The 25,505-nt window shown below is 37.4% G+C and overlaps 1 protein-coding gene across 3 annotated transcripts in view; it reads left to right on the top strand.

The window, feature by feature from the left end:
- CTNNA3 (catenin alpha 3) overlaps nt 1-25,505 on the top strand; it is a 2,003,993-nt gene that overhangs the window by 973,192 nt on the left and 1,005,296 nt on the right. For all 3 annotated transcript variants that reach the window (XM_066349268.1, XM_066349266.1, XM_066349267.1), the window contains exon 8: nt 25,280-25,360. In XM_066349268.1, the coding sequence (XP_066205365.1) occupies nt 25,280-25,360 (81 nt within the window). The remainder of the gene's footprint in view (nt 1-25,279; nt 25,361-25,505) is intronic.

The following is a 25,505-nucleotide window of genomic DNA, read 5'->3' as shown; positions in this document are numbered from 1 at the left end:
TCTATCCTTCCCCCCTACTTTCTTTCTTTCTCTCTCTTGCCCTCCCACAGCCAACATTCCATTGGAATAAAGTTGTCCTGGGTGCTGAGGATGGTTCCATGGCTTCCACCTTAGACACTAGAATGGCTCTGGTTCCAAAGGAGCAGAGTATAACCCCGTGGTGGGCATGCAGGAGTCTGTCTCTCTGCCTCCCTGCTTCTCACTTCAGAAAAATACAAAAAAAAAAAGCACAAAGCCTCTAGTCTGTTAATCACAGAGACAGAATTTTGGTAAAACTAAAGATGACATTTAGGCCTCAGTTGTGTTTCAGTTCCAGGCCCAGAAAAAAAGCAATACCAGACAGAGTGACAACCATTGACAACCATGGCTGATATCAGAACCAGATACAATGATAATGAGTCCCTGCCCTAGCACTGACCAATCAGTAAAGACCTTGATCCTGAAAGGATACACCTAGAAAAGCTGATGAATATTCTATCAAAATCCTCCCCTGGAATCTCCCTTAAGATTCCCACATTTAGAGAAAGGATAAAATCCCTCAGGATGGAGGACCCAAAGCATTTCTCTAGGGAGCACTCCTGTGCCTTTCTCCATCCCCATCTCCTACACGTTTCCCTTGCCTTTTTCTTTCTCCTAAGCTCCAAGGGCCCTTCTTTTGCCTCTGTAATTTGTTTCCTGAGCTCATTTCTTCTATGGCTTACTTCTACCTCTGTAACTTTCTAAATAAACTTTCTCTTGTAGTTTGAGTCTGGCCTCTGAATTCTTTTCTTTGCCAGGACAAAGGTTGCTGAACTAAGGTCAGTCTGACTCCACTGGTCTAACAGCTGGTGCCGTCTTGCCACCAACAAATCTACTTTCTCCTTTTAAAAATGAGAGTACTGCCTGACCAGGTGGTGATACAGAGAATAGAGCATCAATCTGGTACACTAAGGATCCAGGTTCGAAACCCTAAGGTTTCTGGCTTGATCGTGGGCTCAGCCAGCTTGAGTGCGGGCTCAACAGCTTGAGCATGACGTTGCAGGCTTGAGTGTGGAAAGGTTGCTGGCATGAGCCCAAAGGCCACTGGATTGAAGCCCAAGGTTTCTGGCTTGAGCATGGCATCACTGGCTTGGCTGGATCCCTTTGGTTAAGCATATATTAGAAAGCAGTGAATCAATGAACAACTAAGGTGCTACAGTTATACGTTGTTGCTTCTCATCTTTCATCCTTCCTATCTGTCTATTCCTATCTCTCTCTCTCTCTCTATCTCTCTCTCTCTTTCTCTCTCTTGCTAGAAAGAAAAAGTGAATACTTCCTTGGCTGATTTGCTTAGTGGATAGAACATCAGCCTGGTGTATGGTTATCTTGAGTTTGATCCCCGATTAGGGTACACAAGTGAAGTGACCATTTGCTTCTCTCCCCTTCCTTTTTCCTTTCTCTCTCTAATGCCCTCTCATAGCCAGTGGCTCAATTGGTTTGAGTGTTGGCCCTGGATACTGAGGATATCTTTTTTGGTCTCACTGTAGGCCTCAGGCACTAAGAATAGCTTGGTTGATTCAAGCATTGGCCCAAGACAGGAGTTGTGGGATGAGTCTTGGTGAGGGTGCATGTGGGAGTTTGTCTCACTAGCTTTTCTTCTCTTACTTAAAGAAAAAAATCAGAATACTAATGTTCTACCTCCGAGTGGCTACTAAAGTAAATGAAACATATAAAGAGAATAATACAGTTCCTTGTTTGTAATCAATATGGACAATTAGGTAATTATCAATTGGACAAGTTCACTTTAAGGTAAAAATCTCTGTAAGACAGTTTCAAGGTAGGAATTTCAGAATATAAAAATGCTATAACTGCTAGATTACCATTTAGCACCCAACACTGGTAGATAGAAATCTAAATCTCATACCAGCTCTATCTTTACCTAGCTGTTGAATTTTGGTGAATTTCTGAATTATTTTTCACATTTATAAAAATGAAGTAATTTCTCTACATATTTACTATAATTCTTTTTCTTTTTTGGTCAATGAAAAGCAGTAGTTGAAAGCTCTCTAACAATCCTATGAACCTCTAAAGAAAGATAATTACCTAAACAGAATGGCTTTTAGGAGGCTGCTGCCTGGATGTGAGTGTCTAGATGATCTTTAGAAGTTTGTTCAGGATATTACAATTACTCCTGATACTATTGTCCATGATTTTGCCTAATATTACAGCACTACCACAGGATAGATTTGATATTTTAAAAGCAGATAGGCAGAATAAGTTTCAAACTGATGATTAACTTTTGATTTTCTGGCATTGCTAGTATTTAATTGAATATATATATATATATATATATATATATATATTCCATAATGCAAAGTAAAAAAGAAAGAAAAATATTGAGTATCTTGAACAGTGTGGTATTCAGATAGGAGGGTTTGATTTACTCTGTTTGCTAGTCAAGGTATTTGTGGTCTGTGGTCTTGCTGTATCAGTAGCACCTGGGAGATTGCTAGTAATGCAGAATTTCAGGCCCCACATAGACCTGAAGAATCAGAATCTACATTTTAATAAGATCCATAGTAGATTCTTATGCACATTGAAGTGGCAGAAATATTGCCATATGGGTTTTTTTTTAAAGATGCTTTAGAGTTTTAATGTTCTTCACGTATTCAGCATAAAATACTGACAATGGATAAACAAAAGGGGGAAAGACTTTTTCAGAAAAGATCTTTTAGAACTCACAGCATCACTCTGCTCAAACAGTATAACAAGAACAGTAAAGTGAACAACCATAAGGGCATTTAACAAAGTTTTTTAGTTTAATGGCATAACTGAAAATTAGAGACCCAACCAACCAACTAACAAACCAACCTTCATTTCCACCTACTGAAAGGAAAATAAAAATGAACCAGAGAGATTCTAAATCTTATGAAACAGTTTCAAAAGGGAAGAGGGAGGGGAGACACAAAATTCTTCAAAATATAATGTTATAATGTATATGGTCAAAGATTCTAACAAATTCCCAAGGTTTCTACACATATCACTGAGAACTGCATTATTAGAAATATAAATAGAGATAAACCATTTAGTATTAAAAACAAACCTTGCTAAATAAACATATGATATGTCACTTTTTTCTCTTTATGAGAATAACAGTACAAAGATCTCTAAATGGCCCTTTAGCCTAGAACTCCTAAACAATCAATGTGGAACTGAATTAACAGCTGTGGGATCCAGGAACCCCCACTGCTGTCATTTTAAAATTCATCAAGATTCAGCTCCTAGCAGACCCCACTCACCCTCAATGCTATGAGTTTATGTGCCTCCAGGAAAAGTAACTGTACTTTGAGGAAGTCCACAGGCAAGTCTGAGTATTGAGATGTAGCTAGAAAAAGTAGCATTAAAGATAACATAAGCTGGATTCATTAGAAAAATTAAAAGAAAGTTTTTTTTGTTGTTGTTGTTTTTTGTATTTTTCTGAAGCTGGAAACGGGGAGAGACAGTCAGACAGACTCCCGCATGCGCCCGACCGGAATCCAACCGGCACGCCCACCAGGGGCGACACTCTACCCACGAGGGGGCGATGTTCTGCCCCTCTGGGGCATCACTCTGCCGAGACCAGAGCCACTCTAGCGCCTGGGGCAGAGGCCAAGGAGCCATCTCCAGCGCCCGGGCCATCTTTGCTCCAATGGAGCCTTGGCTGCGGGAGGGGAAGAGAGAGACAGAGAGGAAGGAGGGGGTGGGGGTGGAGAAGCAAATGGGCGCTTCTCCTATGTGCCCTGGCCAGGAATCGAACCCAGGTCCCCCGCACACCAGACCGACGCTCTACCGTTGAGCCAACCGGCCAGGGCTTAAAAGAAAGTTTTTTAAAAAATGCTTCCAGTTCAAATCAAAATTAAGGTGTTTGTTAAATTCCACCAGTTTTGCAGAGCTGTGGATATTTTGCTGTTTTTTGAAACAAACAAACAAACAAACAAAAACAACAACAAAAAAAAGAAAAATAGAAAAAGGAATCTATAAAAGCATGTTCCTTTGAGAAGAATACCATGGTTAAATTTTTGAAGCTGTTGTTAAGTTACTTTAACTTTTGGATATCATTCAAGGGTAGAGTATATATTGGTTATGATGTATTCACAGCTGATGTATCTCCAAAAATGTCTTCATGAAGGCTGCCAGCTGCTGAACTTCCTTGATCATGACGACATTATACAGAGAGGCCCAAATGCCTCCCACAGACCTATGTCTTTTCTAGGAGATTTACTGAGCTCAAGGGCTTCCTCTAGAAATCTCTTTTATAAGGTATTGTCTCCTTTGGCATTGCTAATAAGGAATGGATTATTCATCTTGCTGCCATTCTTGGGCTCCACTGGACATACATGGAATCTTTGAGACTTAGCAGTGATATCATATATCATTTGAGATTTGATGGAGCTAAGCTTCTCCATGGCTGCTGCACCACCCTTGTTCTTAATTCACTCAGGACCAACCATATGATGTAGATGCTGAAACAAAAAGATGTGTTATGCAAGAAGTTATTTCCAGCCTGCAGTCCTACAAAAGTTTTGTCATCTTCCCAGTGAAATCTTATGTATTTTGTATTTGTTCAAGTTAAACATGAACCAGGTGATAGTGGATAAGTGTAATATGTAGCCCGCTCACATAGAAATAAACATTGGTAAGATAATATTTTTCAGAGTTACTGCTTGATCTGGCAAAAAAAATTTTTGGTTGTAATAAGGTGCATTCAGTCCCAATATTCTTATAAAAATGTCCTATACTCAGCGGTAGAGCGTCGGCCTAGCGTGCGGAGGACCCGGGTTCGATTCCCGGCCAGGGCACATAGGAGAAGCGCCCATTTGCTTCTCCACCCCTCCGCCGCGCTTTCCTCTCTGTCTCTCTCTTCCCCTCCCGCAGCCAAGGCTCCATTGGAGCAAAGATGGCCCGGGCGCTGGGCATGGCTCTGTGGCCTCTGCCTCAGGCGCTAGAGTGGCTCTGGTCGCAATATGGCGACGCCCAGGATGGGCAGAGCATCGCCCCCTGGGGGGCAGAGCACCGCCCCTGGTGGGCGTGCCGGGTGGATCCCGGTCGGGCGCATGCGGGAGTCTGTCTGACTGTCTCTCCCTGTTTCCAGCTTCAGAAAAATGAAAAAAAAAAAAAAAAAAAATGTCCTATAGCCTAATAACTATGAGTAATTAATTCATTATCATATTCAATAGTAATAATTGCAGCTCATGAATGTCAGGTATATATATACTAAGCTCTGGAGAGAGTGTGCTGAACAAAAGTTTCTCAGGCATTTACCCTGCTAGCATATCCAGTCTATTTGTTGGGGGAGATATACATCAATCAGTTAATCCAAAAATAAATTTGCAATTATAAACTCTAATAAGCATTTTAAGTGTTGTCAGTTTTGCAAGGCTTTTTGGCAGAGGTATCATTGGAATTAAGATGGTAGGAATGAGTAGGAAATAACCAGGATTAGATTACAGGAGCTGAGGCATGGGGATAGAATCATGAGTTGAGAGACCAATATGAACAGAACCTCATGGAGAGAGAGGGAAGGGCATGTATAAGAATCTGGAAAGAATTAATGGTTGGAACACAGTAGTAAAAAGGTAGCCTGAAACAGAGCTGGAGGTATGGTTAGGCAAAGGCCAAAGCATAGCCTTAACGTATAAACTTTATGTTAGATCTAACTTTATGTTAGATCCTTTAGAAACTTTAAGGATGCAAGGTCCTGTTTTAAATCTTTCAAAGGAAAACCATTGATGGGGTTTAAAAAGTGGGCATGACATAAAATATTTTTTTTATTATTTATTCATTTTTAAAATTATACTTAGTATGGAGTAGATAATGCATTGGCTAGGAGACTGGGGCAGTGAAAATTTGCAGGTAGACCAGTTAGAGAATGATGAGAGTAGTTCAGAAAATAAAGAATTAAGATATTGGTGGTGCTTAAGATAAAAGTGAATGAATTCTAGCAATATAAACAAAGGGCTTGATGAGCTAGCTGTTCAAGGGAAAAGGAGGAACGGGGGTTTTTGGCTTTCCAGTGTGTCACTCATATAGCTGGCTATGAAGAGATCTAGGTTTGGGTGGGAGGGATCTAACTTTGGACATGAAGACAGTTTTTTTTTTCTTTTTTATTCATTGAGAGGAAGGAAGACAGAGACAGACTCCCACATGCACCCTGAGTGGGCTCCTCCCACTAGGGGGAATGCTCTGTCCATCTGGGGCATTGATCCATTGATTAGCAACTGAGCTCTTCTTAGAGCCTAAGGTGGAGGCCATTGAACAGTCCTCAGTGCCTGGGGCCAACTTAGCCAATCAAGTCATGGCTGCAGGGGGGAAGAGAGAGAGAGAGAGAGAGAGAGAGAGAGAGAGAGAGAGAGAGAGAGAGAGAGAAATGAGAAGTGAGAGGGGTAAAGAAGTAGACTGGCGCTTCTCCTGTGTACCCTAACTGGGAATTGAACAGCGGCAGCCTTGTCTTGCCGACACTCTACCACAGCCAGCTGGTCAGGGACAACATTCTTGAGTTCAGATTCCTTTAGGACAATAAAATTATTTGATTAGAATTACCAATCTTATTACCTAAAATGAGATAGATTTTATTATACATTAATTTTGGCATATCACAAAATATATATATAATACTTTCCGGTGGTGCCACTACACCAAGAATACAAAGAAATTACTTTATATTTTGTATAATGTTGTGCCTCTCTACCATGCCTGACAGTCCTCTTTTGTGTCTCATACTGCTTGTCCCACATTTTCTTAGCTGAGATGTTGCTTTTCTTGTACATGGATTCTTTTTATTTAATATCTGCTAATCTAATAATTTAAGGTGCATTTTTTTCTTTTTGTGACTCCACCCATTAATTTGTCTATTTTAAGTTAAGTTTATTAGGGTAACATTGGTTAATAACATTATATAAGTTTTAGATGTAGAACTTTATAATATATTATCTATATATTTTATTGTGTGCACTCACTACTGAAAGTCTAGTCTTTCATCACCATATATTCAACCCAATTTTTCCTCTTCATCCTCCCCCCACACCCCTTTTTCTCTGGTGCTGTCTGTGTCTGTGAGTTTATTTTGTATGTTCATTTGTTACTCTTTATTTTATATCTCATACATGAATGAAATCATATGGTATTTATCCTTTTCCATCTGACTTATTTCACTTAGCCTGATACACTCAAGGTCCATTCATGCTTTCACAAATAGCAATATTTTATATTTTTATGGCTGAGCAGTATTCCATTATATATATGTACCACATCTTCTTTAATCATTGGCCAAAGGACACTTAGGTTGTTTTCATGCTTTGGCCTTTGTGAATAATGCTGCAGTGAACCTGGGGCTACATATATCTCTATGAATAAGTGTTTTCAAATTATTTGATAGATACTCAGAAGAGGGGTTGCTGGGTCATATGGTATTTCTGTTCTTAGTTTTTTGAGGAAACTCCATACTGTTTTCCAATCAGACTAGACTGATTTACATTTCCACCAGCAGTATACTATGGTTCTCTTTTCTCTGTATTCTCTCCAACACTTGTTATTTCTTGTCTCATTGATGATAGCCATTCCAAGAGGTGTAAGGTGATATCTCACCATGGTTTTGATTTGCATTTCCTTTATCATGAGCGAAGTTGAGCATCTTTTCACATATCTGTTAGTCAATTGCATGTCTTAGAAAAAAAATCTGGTCAGGTCCTCTTCCCATTTTTTTTATTGGATTGTTTGTTTTTCTGTTGTTGCATTGTATGAGTTTCTTATACATTTTGGATTTTAGCCCTATATCAGAGGTATTGTTTGCAAATATCTTCTTTCTTTCTTTTGGTTGCTTTTTGTTTTGGTAAGGGTTTTCTTTGCTGTGTGGAAATGTTTTAGTTTGATGTAGTCCCATCATTTAGTTTTGCTTTAACTTCCCTTGCCTTTTAGGTAAAGTTCACATAAACCCCATTTGAGACCAAGGTCCATAGTTTAGTACCTATGTTTCCTTCTTTGTGTTTTATTGTTTCAGATTTTATATTTAAGTCACAAATTTATTTTGAGTTCATTTTTGTGTATGGTGTCAGATAGCAGTCTAGTTTCACGTGCACATGGCTTTTCAATTTTCCCAACACCATTTGTTAAAGAGGATTTCTTTTTCCTATTATATGTTTTTGCTTTTGTGGAAAATTAGTTGCCCATATATTGTATATGCAGGTTTGTTTCTGGTGTCTCAATTCTGTTCCATTCATCTGTGTGTCTGTTTTTCTGCCAAAACCCTACTATTTTGATTATTGTAACTTTACAGTATAGTTTGAAGCCAGGGAATATACTAAGGTGCATTTTTTTTGTTTTTTTGTTTTGTTTTTCTTTTCTTTTTTTTAAGTGAGAGGAAGGGAAATAGAGAGACAGACTTCCGCATGTGCCCTGACTGGTATCCATCCAGCAACCCCCATCTAGGGCCAATGCTTGAATCAACTGAGCTATATTTAGTGCCTGAGGCTTACACTGAGACCATCCAAACTATCCTCAGGGCCTGGGGTTCACACTTCAACCATTTGAGCCACTGGCTATGGGAAGCAATGGGGAAGAGAAGGGGGAAAGGGTAGGGGAAGAAGCAGATGGTCAATTCTCATGTGTGTCCTGATCAGGGATCAAACCTGGGATGTCTGATGCTGAGCTGATGCTCTAACCACTTAGAAACCGGCTACAGCCAAGGTGCATTTTTAGAATCAAGTTTTTAGTAATAGAGGGGCACTGTAATATGGCAATTGAAACCTCAGAAGTCAGGCACACCTATGTTCTAAGCCTAGCTATATCACTTACTGGCTCTGTGTTTATGAATAACAGTTTGCTGCCCTGAGCCTCTCCTGCCCCTCCCAGATACTTTCAAAATGATAGGCACTGTCTCCTATCCCACTGATCCTTAGCCCCGAAGTGCTCCCTGCCCATGCTGAAGTGCTGGTGCTCATGCACTTCTGATCAGATATTTTGAAAAGCACTACCCTACCCCTACCCACATGACTGTGTAACTTCCTCATGTACAAAATAAGTCTCTATCAACAAGAAAAATATTCCATTAAATTCCAAGAACCCACAGGAATCAGTATCTTCTGTTCCTCCACAACTCATTATAAAAATTAAAGTTTTGGCCTGACCAGCACAGTGGATAGAGTGGGAAGAGCATTGAACTAGGATGCAGAGGACTCAGTTTTGAAACCTTGAGGTCGTTGGCGCAGGCTCATCTGGCTTGAGTGTGGGTCGCTGGCTTAAGTATGGAATCATAGATATGACCCCACAGTCATTGGCTTGAGCCCAAAGGTCGCTGGCTTGAAGCCTAAGATCACTGACTTGAGCCCAAGGTTGCTGACTTGAACAAGGTGTCACTCACTCTGCTGTAGCTCCCAGGTCAAGGCAGATATGAGAAAGCAATCAATGAAGAACTAAAGAAGCCACAACAAAGAATTGATGCTTCTCATCTCTTTCCCTTCCTGTCTGTCCTTATCTGTCCCTCCCTCTGTCTCTCTGTCTCTGTCACACACACAAAAAAAGTTTTGGTTAAATGGATGGTATGTTTACTTTGATGTAGCAGTAGTAATTATAAATTTTCATGAATTTGGAAGCCACTAATCCATAAATGTTCATCTTAGTTTCTTTTTCATAAGAATAAATAGTTAGTAAGCATATAAATAGAACAAAAATTATTTTATTGTAAGATGGTAGAAGAAAAAAAAGTTTTTCACATACCTGTAACAAGCCACACACTTGTTATTTATAAATTATCACAATTAAAAATGTGTTAATCACATATGATTTTTGCTTATGTAATAAAGGGCTTAGAAAATCCTTTAATTCATAGCCTAGCCTCAACAGTAGCTATCTGAGTAATCCTGGATCCACAAACTTCCATATCTTTAAGTAGTTATGTAAGGTAGATGCACATTACATTGACTGACATCTTCCTACAATCAGGCACAAGAAAATCAATTTTTGTTTGGTTTTTATATTTAGATAAGTATGAAAGAGTGACCCACGTAATCATTTTAGCTTGTTCCTGTAGAGCTTGCTAGTGTGGTTCTTCAAACACAATACTTGTGCTTTTCTGTATTCTTTGTTAACCCATAAAGTTCCTGCCGCATAATGTTAAATCTGTATTTCATGCCCCATGATATCTAGCTAGTTCATTTAGCTCTGTTTCCTTAAGGTTGATGGAAGGAGAAGGTTCTTATCCTCAGCTTTCTAACAGTGGACATTAAAAAAGATCACACCTGTCTCAAACTCTCTAAGCCAGACTGTAAGAAATATTGCAGGCAACAGATAGTTTCATTTTCGATTTAGACACCCATTATTTGATGTTTACAGGCCATTCCTAATTCCGTGTCCAAATTTATGGTTTTTTCTGGCGATTATCATCACAGCAATCTCCTGCAGCTCAGCTGTGCTTTGTCGGGAGCTCGCGCTGCCTTATCAGTCTTCCCTGACGTCTGGAACTGATACATAGCGCTGCGGCCAAATCACCCCCGCTCACAGACGCTTGTTTTACAACTCCCTGGATGTCGGCTAGTTTGCACAGTCTTAGTGTGAGGGAAAGTTGGCCCTTGGGAAAGATTGGTGATCATTAAATAAAAACTTAACACTTAAGTTTATTTAGTTAAATGTATTGAGTTTTGGTCAGTGCTAAATAATAATGAAGTAAAGGTGTTACCTGGTCTGCCTTGCAAACTTAAGATGAAGAGTGGCATATATATTTCCTGAAGAGATGGTAAAATAGTGTCAGGAAATGCTTCAGATTCAGAGGCACATTTTAAATGGTTATTTTATAGTTTCCCTTTGGAATAGACAGTATTTAGTTTTGCCTGTCAGACACACGGGTGTTTTCTAGGCTCTGTTCGATGGTGTTAATTAGAGTTTACCGAGGGACCTGCATTGATTCTCTGTTGAAGAATCACTCTCTAAATCTACATTTTTGAAACGAGGTGGTGGCACATGCATGTATTAACATGCCATAGGCCAAATGATATTTTATTTTAAATCTTGCTCATTGGCCTGAGAATAGGAGTATCTTCGGCCACCAGTGCCTCCCTACTTTTGTGCTTTTGCTGTGGCCTTTCACTTGCCCCTCCTCACTTCTAGGGAAACTAAAACTAAAAAAACTAGACAAGGAACCAGGCTTGGTCAGACACGACGTCCTATTCTTTCTTTCCTGAGTTGGAGATTGTTCTGCACTTCTCTGAGACTTCGCCTTCTGCGGTCAGGCAGGGAGAAGGCAGAGTGAGAAATAGAGGAACACCCACAAGAAGCGGACTGTGAATGAGTCCTTCCTTTTGTTGAACTTCACTCAACAGGTACATTGCTGCTTCTGGAGGGACCAGCAAACTAGAAATATTCCTCCTTTAGTATTTCCTTCTAGGAAGTGAAATAAAAATGTTCATCATGTAGGGGAATATAACCAGAAGGCAATACGTACTCCCAGGAAGAACAGTTGGCATGTAGAGATCAGATCTGGAAAGAACCCCAAGAGGTCTGCCAGTCCCAGTCCCCCATATTACAGAAGAGCTAACTGAGACCCACAGAGACAATGTGGTTCGCCCAACCAAGTTCACACACCCAGTTAGTGGAGAAGACAGAGACTTAAACCTCCTCTGAATCACTAAGTAGAGATTTTTTCCCTCCACATTAGTATTCTGAATGAAAAAGAAACTTAAAAAGATGTATTTGGAATTAGCCTTAGAACTGTCAGGTAGAGTAGAGAAGGGTTTTCTTTGAAGTTGCATTGTGAATTGTAAATTTGCATCATTATGTTAGCAGGGTGCTAGGTGAGTCCGGGACAACTCTCGAGCTGTTCATTGCCCTTAGGTTTCTCCCTTTTGAAACCCTTTTATCCCCTTGATTGACCTAAATGCCATCCTCAGGTCTGCTCTCTAAGTATGGTCAATATTCTACATATTTCTTAACAAATCTTCTTCCAATTATCCTTTCCTGATAACAAGTATCCAACAGCCTTTGGAATTTAAAATTAAAATAACAAAGACGTTCAAAAAAACCCCAGTAAAATAAAACAATTATATCTCTTACTATCCCTTTCATTTTATACAGTGGGTTAAATTCTTTTCCTAATCCTGGATGAAAAATCAAGCAATCTCAAAACTTTTCTAGTTATCCTAGGTCTTTTGTATCATTCCCTCTCTTGTAATTAGTTATTAGAATATAATTGTCAAAACTTCTGTCTTGATTTAAATTGAACCCTGATTTCCCACAGTGTAGGTCTATTGTAGAAAGGAGATCAATAGTTGCGAAAGAGATGGTATTGCCTTTTAATTTGTTTTCTCCCCCTTTCTAGTCCGGAGCAAGGGGAACAAAGAAAGCCAAGGGAAACAGGGAAGTTATTGCTGGCTCTGTGGGTGTTGAGAGCTGCTTTTCTAGACTAGTTCTGTTGGTTAGGGTCCCAATGAGGGAAAATGTAATGTACCAAGCAGCTAATTTGAGAAGAATATATTAAAAGGTGTTTTTACATGATATGGACAAGATGGAGAAACTAACAAGGGGTAGACCAATGACCTAGCAACTGCTGAGAGCCCACTCACCCCTGGGCCTGAAGGAGCAAGTGAGGGAGTAGTCCTGGACAAGGAAGGGTAACTATATTAAAAGAGATGCTTGTCAAGAGCTGTGGTTTTCAGGAGAGAAACATAGTAAGCTTACAGCAACCCTTCAGAATAGCAACTAGAAAATAAATACCAAGCTTTATACTCCTCCCACCCTCCTAACCTCTCATTGGCCAAACCCACCTGAAAGCAGAGAACAAGGGAACATCTTTATGATGTTTGGGCTGCAAGGGCAGAGAGTGTGGTGAACAATGGTAGAGAGTGAACAATGGTAGAGGGTGAACAATGGTAGGGAGTGAATCAGGAGGGGCAAATGAACAAAATTGACACCGATGCTTCCATAGCAGTCTCTATTTCACCTGCAATTCACTTGTGATTGTTTCTTCTACACCTGACTGCTTATTCTCAAAGTCCAGAAGTTGTTATAGCTCAGCTCAGCTTTATTTACTGATTTAGGCAATGATCTTGAAAAAAAACAAGATGATCTCAAACCAGCTATCTTGGCAGGAGGCTCATATTTGGACTATGGGAAATGTTCAGACATTTAAAATTCAGTCACCTTTTCTGCCTATTCATCAGCAGACTGGCCAGCCACCTCTCACCAAGGAGATTTCTCAGGAGAGTGTTTACACTCGCCCACTGAATCTCAGCTGCCAGGCACTCAGCTCATGCTTTCTAAATGGTCCCATTGAAGTCTCTTGTACCAGACTTATATGAATGAGGGTTTAAGGAGGAGGATAGGAACCCTAGATTAGCTTTGTCCATTTGCATTCAAAAAAACTTCCCCAGTCTCCACACATGTCAACCTTTGCACCTTCATTATAGATGAGAGGATTTAGAGTCATATAACTATTTTATAAGTATTTCTTTTGAAAATCATTACCTCGGTCTGGCACGTCAGTGTGAAATGCCCTATGTGTATCTTGGCACCTTAATTAAAGCTGAGCACTTTTAATGAAATAAAGACAAATGGAAATTTTTAAATATTGGATAGAGTTTGGGAGTAGGAGATGTGGGAAAGGAGAGAATATTCTTGAACAAGGGTCATTGCTGACTCCCAAATTTTACCACCTAAGTATTTATTCTGATTGCACATAGTTAGATCCTGTTTATGTTGTGTTTGTTTCTATTAAAAATATGTGCACAGGTCCTGGCCGGTTGGCTCAGTGGTAGAGCATCGGCCTGGTGTGCAGGGGACCTGGGTTTGATTCCCGGCCAGGGCACATAGGAGAAGTGCCCATTTGCTTCTCCACCCCCACCCCCTCCTTCCTCTCTGTCTCTCTCTTCCCCTCCTGCAGCCGAGGCTCCATTGGAGCAAAGATGGCCCGGGTGCTGGGGATGGCTCCTTGGCCTCTGCCCCAGGCGCTAGAGTGGCTCTGGTCGCGGCAGAGCGACCCCCCCGGAGAGGCAGAGCATCGCTCCCTGGTGGGCGAGCCGGGTGGATCTCGGTTGGGCGCATGCGGGAGTCTGTCTGACTGTCTCTCCCCGTTTCCAGCTTCAGAAATAAATAAATAAATAAATAAATAAATAAATAAATAAATAAAAATATGTGCACAAATCAAGTTTTATAACAAATAATATTTTTAATAGACTAAGTATACTTGCTATAAAAGAGAATATACCTAAAAAGAATATACTTATTCTCTTTATTTATGAAGAAATTTTAATTTTAAAGAAAATTATGTGCTAATTCACCTTAAAAGAAAATTTTCAGAATTCAAGTTTCTTGAACATGGAACCTATTTAAATATTTTTTATTCTGTAAAATCTGAAAATCTTTGAATTATGAACCCTCAAAGTGCTAACTGAAGATAACTATGATAGAAAGGATTTATTTTAATCAAGAAAGAATAAATCTATTGTATTCTTATTTTATAATGTTTAAAATAAACATGTTTTCAAGACACAGATTATAGTTGATGGTGAAAATGAAAGCAATAATCAGAATGGTAGAAATTGATCTGATCTGGATTTTACATGTATGGGCCATGAAAAAACTTTGTTAGTCTGTAAACTCTATAAAGCCTACGGTTGGGTGAAGTTTGACATACTGAACATAATTAAACTTGAAAACCTGGCTTTGCAAACAAAAAGTGTGGGAATTAGACTTCTGAAACTGGAGGAATGGCAGAAGATAAAATTTTAATGAGATGAGTGTTGTTCTATTAGTTTACCTCCCAAAGCATTGTAGAGACAGAAAACTTGCTAGAGAACAGCAGTTCTATTTAAAAGATGAAAGATAATTTATTTGATCTATGTGTATAATGTCATATCATTGCTTACTAGACTCTAGAGTGGTTTTGAATATGATAAAAAAGCGTCTGCCAAAAGAACTCAAGGTATAATTGACAACATAAAACACTGTGTTCTTCCACTCTCTTACAGATGCTCTTATATTAGCATCACAGATGTTTTCTTCATGGTAGGCATGCACCTGAAACTGGATGCTGGGTAATGCTTTACAAAATCAAAAGAATTTCTAGAATGAGCCAGATCTCCTTCTAAAACATGCTAAGAACCTTTGACAATGACTCAGTAAAGGAATTTTGGAAGTTAAGATGTCAGTAAACATATAATGTACAATTGAACCATTAATTGAAATCAGAAGATTTGAAAAACCTTGACCTAGATATCCATATTTTGCTTGCATTGACTATCTTAAAACGTATACTCTTTTCAACAGCTCAGTGTCCTGTGTAACAAGATCTTTATAATCTTTCTATTGACCATAAGCAAATCCTCCTCAAGCAAATCAGTGTCATGTTTTAGATGTTTATTTATTCATACATCAGTCAATCATTTTTAAATATTCATTCAAATCAATAAATACTGAACATGCATATAGCCAAGCACTGCTGTGAATAAAGCAGTGAATGAAATAGTTTCTGTTCTCTACCCTCTGTCGTCCTGCAATTATTTTTATTGCTAATAATAAATATAATTTATTAAATGACAGCTACCACCCTACATGCTTTTATGTGCATTATCTTGTATAATTTTCATGACAACATCTAAAGGAAGTATTGTCACCCTCATTCTATAGATGAGGAGACTATAGCTTAACTTACATAACTGGCATGTGATCATTTTGTTAATAAGTCTTGGCACTAAGTAATGAAAAATATTCACCTGATTTGCCCATTATACTAACTTTTAATAACAGTTTAACACAAATGTTATTTTAAATACAATGCAATTGATATAAAATGTCCTGAACAAGCCAAGAAAAGAAGTCCAGTTTCAAAAGCACAGAAATTGTTTTTTATGCCAATGCCACAAATGACTGATTTAGTCAGTTTTGATTGTGATACTGGATAGATTTCTTATTTCATTGTTTTAAATCATCCATTGCCAAAACAATGTACTTATTTATACAGAAACAATAATAGAACACACACAAACACACACACACAGACAAGCCCACAAGACTGAGCAGTTTTCTATTTTGCTATGTTAAAGGAACCATTAAAGAAAGCCATCATTTTATAAAACAAATAATTAAAAAAAATAAAATGAAAATACTCTCAGATTAAAAACAGTTCTTAGATTTAAATAATAGGATTGTATCTATTTTTATATTTTCACTATGAGTCCTGGCACAAGTATTTAGGAAACGTTAATGTACACAGTATTTTTGGATCTTGCCTCAAATGTAAGTAAAATTTAGAATTTTGAACATCTTTCCTTCATTTAATAGCAACCATAGCATAGAAACAGTCACTGACCTTGGAGCTGGCAAGTTCTGTAATCCATTAAAGCAGGGGTCACAAGAGTAGCTTAATGCTGAATCACTGATTTAATTACTCCATCAACTAAATTAATAAACTCCTTCTTTTCCATTTTTCCTAGTTAAGAACAATGTAAGTTCCAGAGTCTGCTGGGCTTGAGTGGAGGAACAACATTGTAGTAGATACTAAAATTACAGAGCTAAGACGACAATTTATAAGATAAGGCAGAGTTCAAATAAAAGATGGCAAAAGTTTCTCAGGTATTATAAATGAAATATGTAGAGAAATTAGTGGAAGCAAATAAGAAGTGTTTTAATTTTTATGTTTTATTTTTTTATCTTTCATTGTGGTGCTGAGATTGAAGTGTCAGAAAGACAATATAGAGCAGTATTTTTAGCCGCTGGTCTGCAGACCACTGCTGGTCCACTAGAACTTTCATACTGGTCTGCAAAAGAGTTAACCACTCTTATGTTATATGAAGATTATAGACTTAATGATCTTAATTGAATTTGCTTATGCTTAGAGAGATTGCCACTTATCAGCTACTATCATTGATGAAAATACTATTGAGGTTGTCTTAGATAAATTTGGAACTTACAGGCTCCTTCGAACAACCTTTTGCACCTTGCAGAGCATTTATGAATCATGTGAAATAGACAAAAAGCATTCAGTCAAACTTATCTAGTATTCAGTGCTATACAGAATGCAGCATAGGATATGTAGAAATACTTTCATTCTTCCAAGATTTTTTGATTGCTGCAGACATCAACCAGAAATTTATATTTAATATAAGGTCAACATTTAATAATGTTAGTTCACAACTTTAACCATTATTACTCTGAAAATGAGGATTCCTATAAAGATAACCTCTGGCTCAATACCCATTCATGGAAGATATCAATTCCTGTTCCTTTAATCATTGTGAAAAGAAACATTTATAGACTTATCTTTTGATGTCACTCTGGTGTCCAAACATAGAATGTAATTATTGTCACAATTTTGAATATCACTGGAAGAAGAATATTCATCTCTTAGTAACAAAACTATTACATTTAATAGTATTTTATATTATCTACTGTATGGAAAGACTTTTTTTGGCCCTACCACTAATAAAAACTAAGCAGAGAAGCTGAATGGATGTCATGAAACACTTCATCTCTCGAAAACAAAACTGCAGCCTCGGTTATCAAGTCTTCTTGCAAAGAAGTAACAGCCAATTTTGCACTAGTTTTACTTAAATTAAATACTACTCTCTAGAAATTTCAATTGTATTTTATTAAAATTTTTTTTACTGTTCATCTGGTTATTTTAATTTCTTTCTTTCTTTTTTGGTATCAGAGACAGAGAGAGACAAGAAGAGGGACAGAGAGGGACAGATAGGAGGGGAGAGAGATGAAAAGTATCAATTCTTCGTTGCAGCATCTTAGTTGTTCATTGATTACTTTCTCATATGTGCCTTGACCGGGAGGCTACAGCAGACCAAGTAACCCCTTGCTCGAGCTAGTGACCTTGGGCTCAAGCTGGTGAGCCTTGCTCAAACCAGATGAGCCTGTGCTCAAGCTGGTGACCTCGGGGTTTCGATCCTGGGTCCTCCGTGTCCCAGTCTGACACTCTTTCCATTATGCCACCGCCTGATTCAGCCTTCATCTGGTTATTTTAAAGAATTTTTATTTTATAGTATTATAATTAAAAGATAATTGTTTTTATTTCTGCCTTAGCAGTCCCCAAAATAATTCTCCTATTTTCACTGGTAAAAAATTGAAAACTACTGATATAAAATGAAGCACTTGAACTGAGTATTGAGTTAATGAACTAAGAATTTTTTCATTAAATGGGAAGAACTTACAACATTCCAGGATGAAGGTTTAGAGTACGGAAAAGCATAGAAAAATCAGTCAGCAGGTGTAGTTCAGGAAAAGCAAATGTTAATAACAATGGTGACACTGTTGATAAGTACAATAATAACTGCTAACATTTCTTATGCCCTTCTATTTGCCAAAACATGTACATTTTTCATCTCATTAGTCTTTAAAATAATCCTATAATAATAGAATCACTATATTCTTTCTATTTTATAGGTACAAATAGTAAGACTTTGAGAGAATTTGTCCAAGGACACATAGCTGTCAAGGAACAAAGCATAGAATCAAACACAATTTCAACTAAATCTACAAACATCTATGCTATTTTGCTCATTGTTTTTAAAAAAAATACATTTATAGGCCCTGGCCAGTGTGCTCAGTGATAGAGCGTCGGCCCAGCCTGTGGATGTCCCAGGTTCGATTCCTAGTCAGGGCACACAGGAGAAGCAACCATCTGATTCTTCACCTCTCCCCTTTCTCTCTCTCTCTCTGTTTCTCTCTTCTCCTGTCTCCTGCAGCCATGACTTGATTAGAATGATTTGGCACTGGGCACTGAGGATGGCTCAAGTTGCAACAGAGCAAGGGCCCCAGATGGGCAGAGTATCACCTCCTTGTGGGCTTGTGGTGGATCTCAGTCAGGGCACAAGCGGGAGTCTGTCTCTGCCTCCCCTCCTCTCATTAAAATAAAAAACAATACATTTATGTAATTTATATAAAATATGAATTTGGGTTTAAGTTATAGCTCATTCAAGCTAGTAAATATAGCCCGAGTTTAGGCTCAGTTTAATTTGACCCTACCTCTTACTGCTTTGTCTCTTGGGATATGATATTTAAACTTACTGCACTTCAGTGTCTTCGTATGCACATATCTGAACAGTTATTGGGAATGGCATCTGAGATGGTACATGTACAGTACTTTGCTGTGGTGACTGTATCACGATTGTAAGTTTCCCCTCACTGACCCCAGCCGCATCTCAGCGGGCAGCTGCCTGAGGCGACATCTTATTTTCCTAAACAATATAAAAGTTCAAGACACTTGCAATTTTCAACTTATTTCCCTTGGTAGGTAAGTCATTCTATTCTTAGCAAGTTATTTTTAAAAACCTTATTCCAAGTCTCAGAGTTAACGCTTTGTTTGTTTTAGTTTCATTTTCATAGCACAGACCTTGCTTCAGAGAGAGTTTTAGAACACCCTGTCAGGATGCTTTCCTCACATGCCGTTTCGTACAGTGGCATTCTAGAAAGAGAGATTTTATTTTTTTATGCTTGTCTATTTGTATGTCTTTCATGCCTGAAAAATGTTGACTAGAGTAGTCTATGCCTCTGCTATGTGTTAAGCATAAAATATTTTTAAAGCTATTTCTGAAGAAAAGAACTAAGTTAAGGGCATCATTTTCATCTCCACCATGAAATAGAGAATTTCCATTTAAAAGAAGATGTGTTATTTTAAAAGGTTGAATAAAATGACACACATTTAAAATACAGAAACAAAGAACATAACAAAACAAACAAAATTATTTTTTTTCTCTTTGTTTAAATTTTATACAGGGCTCCTTTCTGCACTGATAACATTTTCATTTGATTATGAATTAAAATTTTATTTCTGTCAAAACTCATCCCTTAATATTTGAAGCTTTATAAGTTTTTTTAGGTCAACATCATGGCTTTCTTAATTTAAACATCTTTTTTATTTGTACCACTTTTGATTTATATTATGAGTATGTTCCTTACACATTTCAATGACTACTTAAGCAAGAAATTGTACAATAAAAGTAACACATTATTCTTTAATTCTTCATTTTAAAAACCATGGCCCTTTCATAGAATTTTAAAGTTAGAAAGGATAATAGGAATAATTTGGAGCAAATTTTTAACGGGTGTGGAAGTTTTCTACCAGAAGGGTCAAGGGATTTACCAAAGATTACCTTCATACAGTTTTTATTTTATTTTCTATTATTCAACAATTGACATTTGAGCTTGTATTATGTGCAAAGCATGATGCCTGATTCTGAAGGGACAAATTACAGGTAACACATTCCCCTCAAGGGTCGTACAGACTAGTGAGAGAAATGCATGAGGGTAAGCAATTAACCATAGGACAAGTGCTAATGATATAAGTTCTCCACAAGCCTTTCCATAATTCCAAAACTGAAATAATTTTTTTTTTGGTTTGTTTTGTTTTGACATGCTTTTCTCTTTGAAATGACCCTCTCAGTTCAAAGCATCATTAGCCCATCATCACTGCTGGAAACCTGGACACCAGCTTAGTTCTCTTTTCTTCACCGCCCAACCCCACCTCAGAACCTGTCAGTTATCATCCTATCTACCTTATTTATACAGAGTTTTTAAGACTCTTAGTGCAACAATCTAACTTTAACATTTTTTGCCTGTCTCTGTTCATAATCTCCTCAGATAGATTGTGCAGACTCCAGCCAGGTTGATGTATTTGAAATAATGATTTGTTTATGTCACTAGCCTGCCTAACTTCTGTAACTCCACCCCTATAGAATAAAGTAATTATTTTTACTGTGGCAAAACCCCAAATATGTCTTCCCTCACATTTTTTATACTGGCTACTAAATGCTTCATAAGGATTTTTGCCTTTGCTAAGGCTATCCCTATCCCCGTAGAGTGGGCTTCTCTCTTATCTTCCTTTTTTTGGGTTTTTTTTTTTTTTTTTTGATAGAGGCAGAGAGAGAGAGAGAGACAGAGAGGGACAGGTAGGGACAGACAGGAAGGGGGAGAGATGAGAAGCATCAATTCTTCATTGTGGCACCTTAGTTGTTCATTGATTGCTTTCTCTCTTTCATCTTCTCTTGGCTGACCCCTACATACCCTTCAGTACTCAGTCAATACCTTCATCCTTAATGAGTGTGCTGCTCCTAAGTCTACCACTAGATGTGCACTTTTCAAAGGCAGGTACTAGGTCAAATATATCATTAGTGTTTAGTATGGTGCCTGGCATATAGTAGGTAATAAAAGTTTCTTGAATATCTTAAACTGTTTATTGAACCAGATGTTATAAAATAAATATAAAAAAGTATAGGAAAGTATTATGGAAGAAAATAACTAATTCCAGGGAAAATAAAAAAAGACTCCATGTAGAATTTAGTATCAATAATTGAGTTTAATCTTAAATAAAAAATTCCATAATCCAAAAAAGTAGAAGACAAGAAATGCAAAATGAGGAAATTCCTCAAGCTCTATTCCTGAGTTATTATTATATTGCATAGAAAATAAAGGACCCATTATATTATCTCATTAATAATTGATGAGTAAATGTGAGAGTAGATCATATGGGACCTTGAACACCATGATCAAGAGTTTGTTCTTAATTCCATTAAAATGGGAGTGAAGGATTTTAGAATAAAGAAGGTTCATGATTAGACCTTGTTTCCAAGAGTAAACATCTTAAGTTTTATGTTTGTTTTTTGCTATTTTATTTTCAAATAAAGAGTGTTTTGTGTCAAGGTAGAGACTCATAATACAATTAGAAATAAGAGATATATTTTTAGAACACTGCCATCTAATATATTTTCTGAGGTGAGGGAAATGTTTTGTATTTTTGCTGTATAATACAGTAGTCATTAGATACATGTGGCTATTGTTCACTTTAAGAAATTGAGAAATTGGATTTTTAATAATACTTAATTTTAATCAATTAAAATTTAAATTTAAATAGTCATATATGATTAGTGGTTACCATTTTAGACAACCTAGTGTAGAAAGTTCTCTCTAACAGAATCCCAAAAAGAAACAGATGGGACACTCAGATTAGGATAATTCAAGGAGAGTTTATTTATGAAGAGACCTTTTTTCTGAATGGATGGGTAACTTTAAGGGAACCACATGAGGGAGGGCAATTAACTGTGCTACTGACATGGGAGCAGTGGTTAGACAGAATTGATGGAAAGACTCAGAGTTAAGATTATAAGTCTGGATCACATTGGGACATTTGTTATAATAAGCAATAATAATTTTAATGAAATTTCGTGGAATGCAGTTTATGCTCAGAACTATTCTTTTCAATAAAATCTTTCTTGGCAGCTTATTTACTGATGAAGAATGTGATTGCTTTTCCTGTAGAGTGCTGATCCAGGTCATGTTTCTCAGTGTCTTTTCCTTGTCTTTCCCCTGTAAGTGGTCCCTTTCCTATTAGCAGAGCTGCACTGACTTAATGATGGCTCCTGTCAAGGCTTCCTTTAAAGAGCATCCTCTCTTCTGAGCTTTTGGGATGTAGGGAGGCTCTGACTGTTATCTGTGTTATGTTTTAATATCCTGCCCTTTCCATCCCTTACTTCAGCACACACAATTCACCTTCCGTCCTCACTCATTGCTTGATGATCTGTTAAGGCTTTGAAAACAGAAGGAATGAGGACTCTTAAGCAGGATGGGGTTATTTTTTCTTGCTTTATTTATTTTTATGCCATGCAAAAGGAATAAAGAGGCAAATAAATCTGGACAAATAGAGCAAGAACTCAATAAAAAGCTGAAAGTAAAAATTAAGAAAGGGGAAGAGATGGGAGAGAAAGGAAAGAAAGAAAAACTTTTACTCCCTTTAATGGTAAGGACTGTTTATTATTATCTAGAGAATATAATGTCTCTAGGTAATGCTTCTTTGGCCCAATAAAGCATTTTAAACTAAGGTTAAGCTCTGGGTAGAAACTAGGCAATCATCTTTATCTTCCACATTGACTTTCTTCATGCTGTCACCCCTATTACTCTTTATTAAAGTTTTGTAAGCCACTGCTGCTCACCCTGAGAAAGCTGAAATTTTTTAGTTCTTCTCTTGAATCATATTGCAGAAGCTGGTGAGTTTTTATGGCCAACACAACAGAAGTCTCTCATAGTGTTCCTAATATCCAGTGTGTGGGGTGAGGAAAGGGTCTGTCAGGGGTTCTCTTTGTATAACTCCTGGTCCTTTTCTACTGTCTCTGAATTCACAGACTGGAAAGAGATGAAACCAAGAGCTAACAATGAATGGAACTGGATAATAAAAGCCAGATTCTTTAGGTAAAATTACAAACTGTCTTATATCCCATTGTGTTTCTGCCTATCCCATCACCTTATATAGTCCTGCGTTAACTTTTCACAGTTCTTCACTTCTAGTGTAGAGAATGCAGGTTGGAGCTGGGAAGGTAACCACACTTTCATCTGGGTAATTGTCATTTTTGCTCTTATTGCTTTAACAGACAGAATTTTACTGATCTCTCTTTCCCTCTTTTCCCACTTCCTTCACTGGACATGGTCTTCATCATGCACACATTTCATAGTCACTTTTAAAAATAAAGTGTGGTAAAGTTCTTAGTAATTCTCTACAGTATCTTCCCCTAAGAGGTATCTGAAAATGTGTGGGGTCAATTTTTGACTCTCATAGTACCTGGGACTTGCTATTAAAATTTGGTAGACAGGGATTCATGGATTCCAAACATCTTGCAGTGTATAGGATGTGGTCTCAAATTATAGTAATTTTCCTCATCTTAAATATCTGTAATGTTGCAGAGAAAATCTAGGTCTAACTAAGGTTTGGGTGGATACCGGAAACCTCAGCCAATAGAGAATTTTAACTGTGTCTTACTGGATAGGTCCTAAAATCTCCTCTAGAATCTAGTATGACACCTTCCTGGCATATAGTAGGCCCCTGATATAACTATGTTGTAATCAAATCAAGTTGTTCATTTACAAACTAGTCAACACCATTCAATATATCTTATGGAAGTTCATTTCAGTGATAGAAAAAAATTAAGATATACTTGCCAACATCAAATTCTAATAGTTTATTAGGGTAATAATTAATTATGCAGAGAAACAAAATGAGTATATTGGGAAAATTTCAAAAGCTTTTGGAAAAGGAGAAGTGAGTTTGTTTTCGAGCACAGTTGTTGAGAAGTATTTTTGAAAACTATTGAACAGGGAGGAGTTTAATAGAAGGGTTATTTGAGGAGACACTTGGCTGAAGTCAAAGGTACATTATATGTAAGAACTTGGAAAAAGAGATAAAATACAGGAATATTGTTACTACAATGGACAGTTGTGTTTTTTTTTTTTAAAGAAGATGTGGTGGAAAACAAGACTAAAAATATAGGATAGAGAATAGATGGTCTTGAACTTCTTGTAAGAGTCTTTCTACTTGAAGGTATGGATTTATGTATGAGTTAGTTATTGGAGGTAGTGTATGGCATGATGCCTAATGGTCTACATTTTGCCTTGATGTCCTTCTTTATGGAGTCCGTGCTATAAACTTCCTCAGTTATCAGCTGCTCAAACTTCCCTTGCTGATTTTCAAGGTCTTCTCTCAAGAGTCCTTTTCAGTTTATTAATTTAAATGGTAGCAATTTTCTGAAGCTGAATCACATAATGATTTTCTCAATCTCTTTTATACAAGATATCACTGAAAAAAGTAAGATTAGATGCAATTTCAGTTGTCTCCCACAAAAGTAATATGTAGAAAATACCAACCAAGGTGACTCTATGTGCTTAATAGCCTAAAGATTTGGGTATAGGATATAACAGAGAGAACTGTTCTGCCTAAAGAATGAATAGGTACTGCACAAATTATCTGAAAGAGCCAAAAACAACGTCCAGTTCTTAAGAACTTGAAACAATTTGTTCTTGGAATGTTGTCAGCTAAAATTGTGGTCAACTTTTGCAAATTGTATGAATTTGCACTGCATATTTTATTTGCTGTTTAGCAAAACTTCAATATGGTTCTGCATAACTTACACAATACACCATGAAAATGACTTCAGAAACTCCCACAGAAGTTGACAATTTGGGCATCTAATGCTTTTAAGCTAATTGTATGCTTAGCAGCTAAAAAGTCAACTTGTTAAGAATGAAGATCAGAGCTTTGGGAGATAATGCTCTGCCTACTGACACAGTGAATGCAATCCAACCCTGTATCCGAACTGTTGCAGAAGCTTAAAGAAAAAAATAATGTGAGCTTTAATCACCAATCTACTTAGTCTTAAGTGAAGTGCTCATGAATCACATGCAATATCATAGCAGTTTTTAAACCTGTTCTTGAATTTTCAAGCTGTTATTTTCAGAAAAATTAGAAAGTAAATTGTTAAGTGCTAAAGAATAATTTCATATCATTACTTATGTCATTTTTTCTCCCTTACAGGCTGGAAAAAAGGAAAGGAGTAATACCCTGAATATGGCAATAGACAACATGTGCAAGAAGACAAGAGACCTTCGTAGACAAGTAAGGAAAGAGAGAGACATGGAGCGGAAACACCGTGCAAAATAAACATTTCCCCATTGCTGGAATATTTATTTCTTGTTTCTTTTTTTAAAATTGTTTTAGAACACAAAAAAAGAACAATAAATACATTCTTTCCCCAATTACA

This window comes from Saccopteryx leptura, chromosome 9, assembly GCF_036850995.1.
Source record: "Saccopteryx leptura isolate mSacLep1 chromosome 9, mSacLep1_pri_phased_curated, whole genome shotgun sequence".
In the NCBI taxonomy this organism is placed as follows: Eukaryota; Metazoa; Chordata; class Mammalia; order Chiroptera; family Emballonuridae; genus Saccopteryx; species Saccopteryx leptura.
This window is presented reverse-complemented; position numbering and strand designations above follow the sequence as displayed.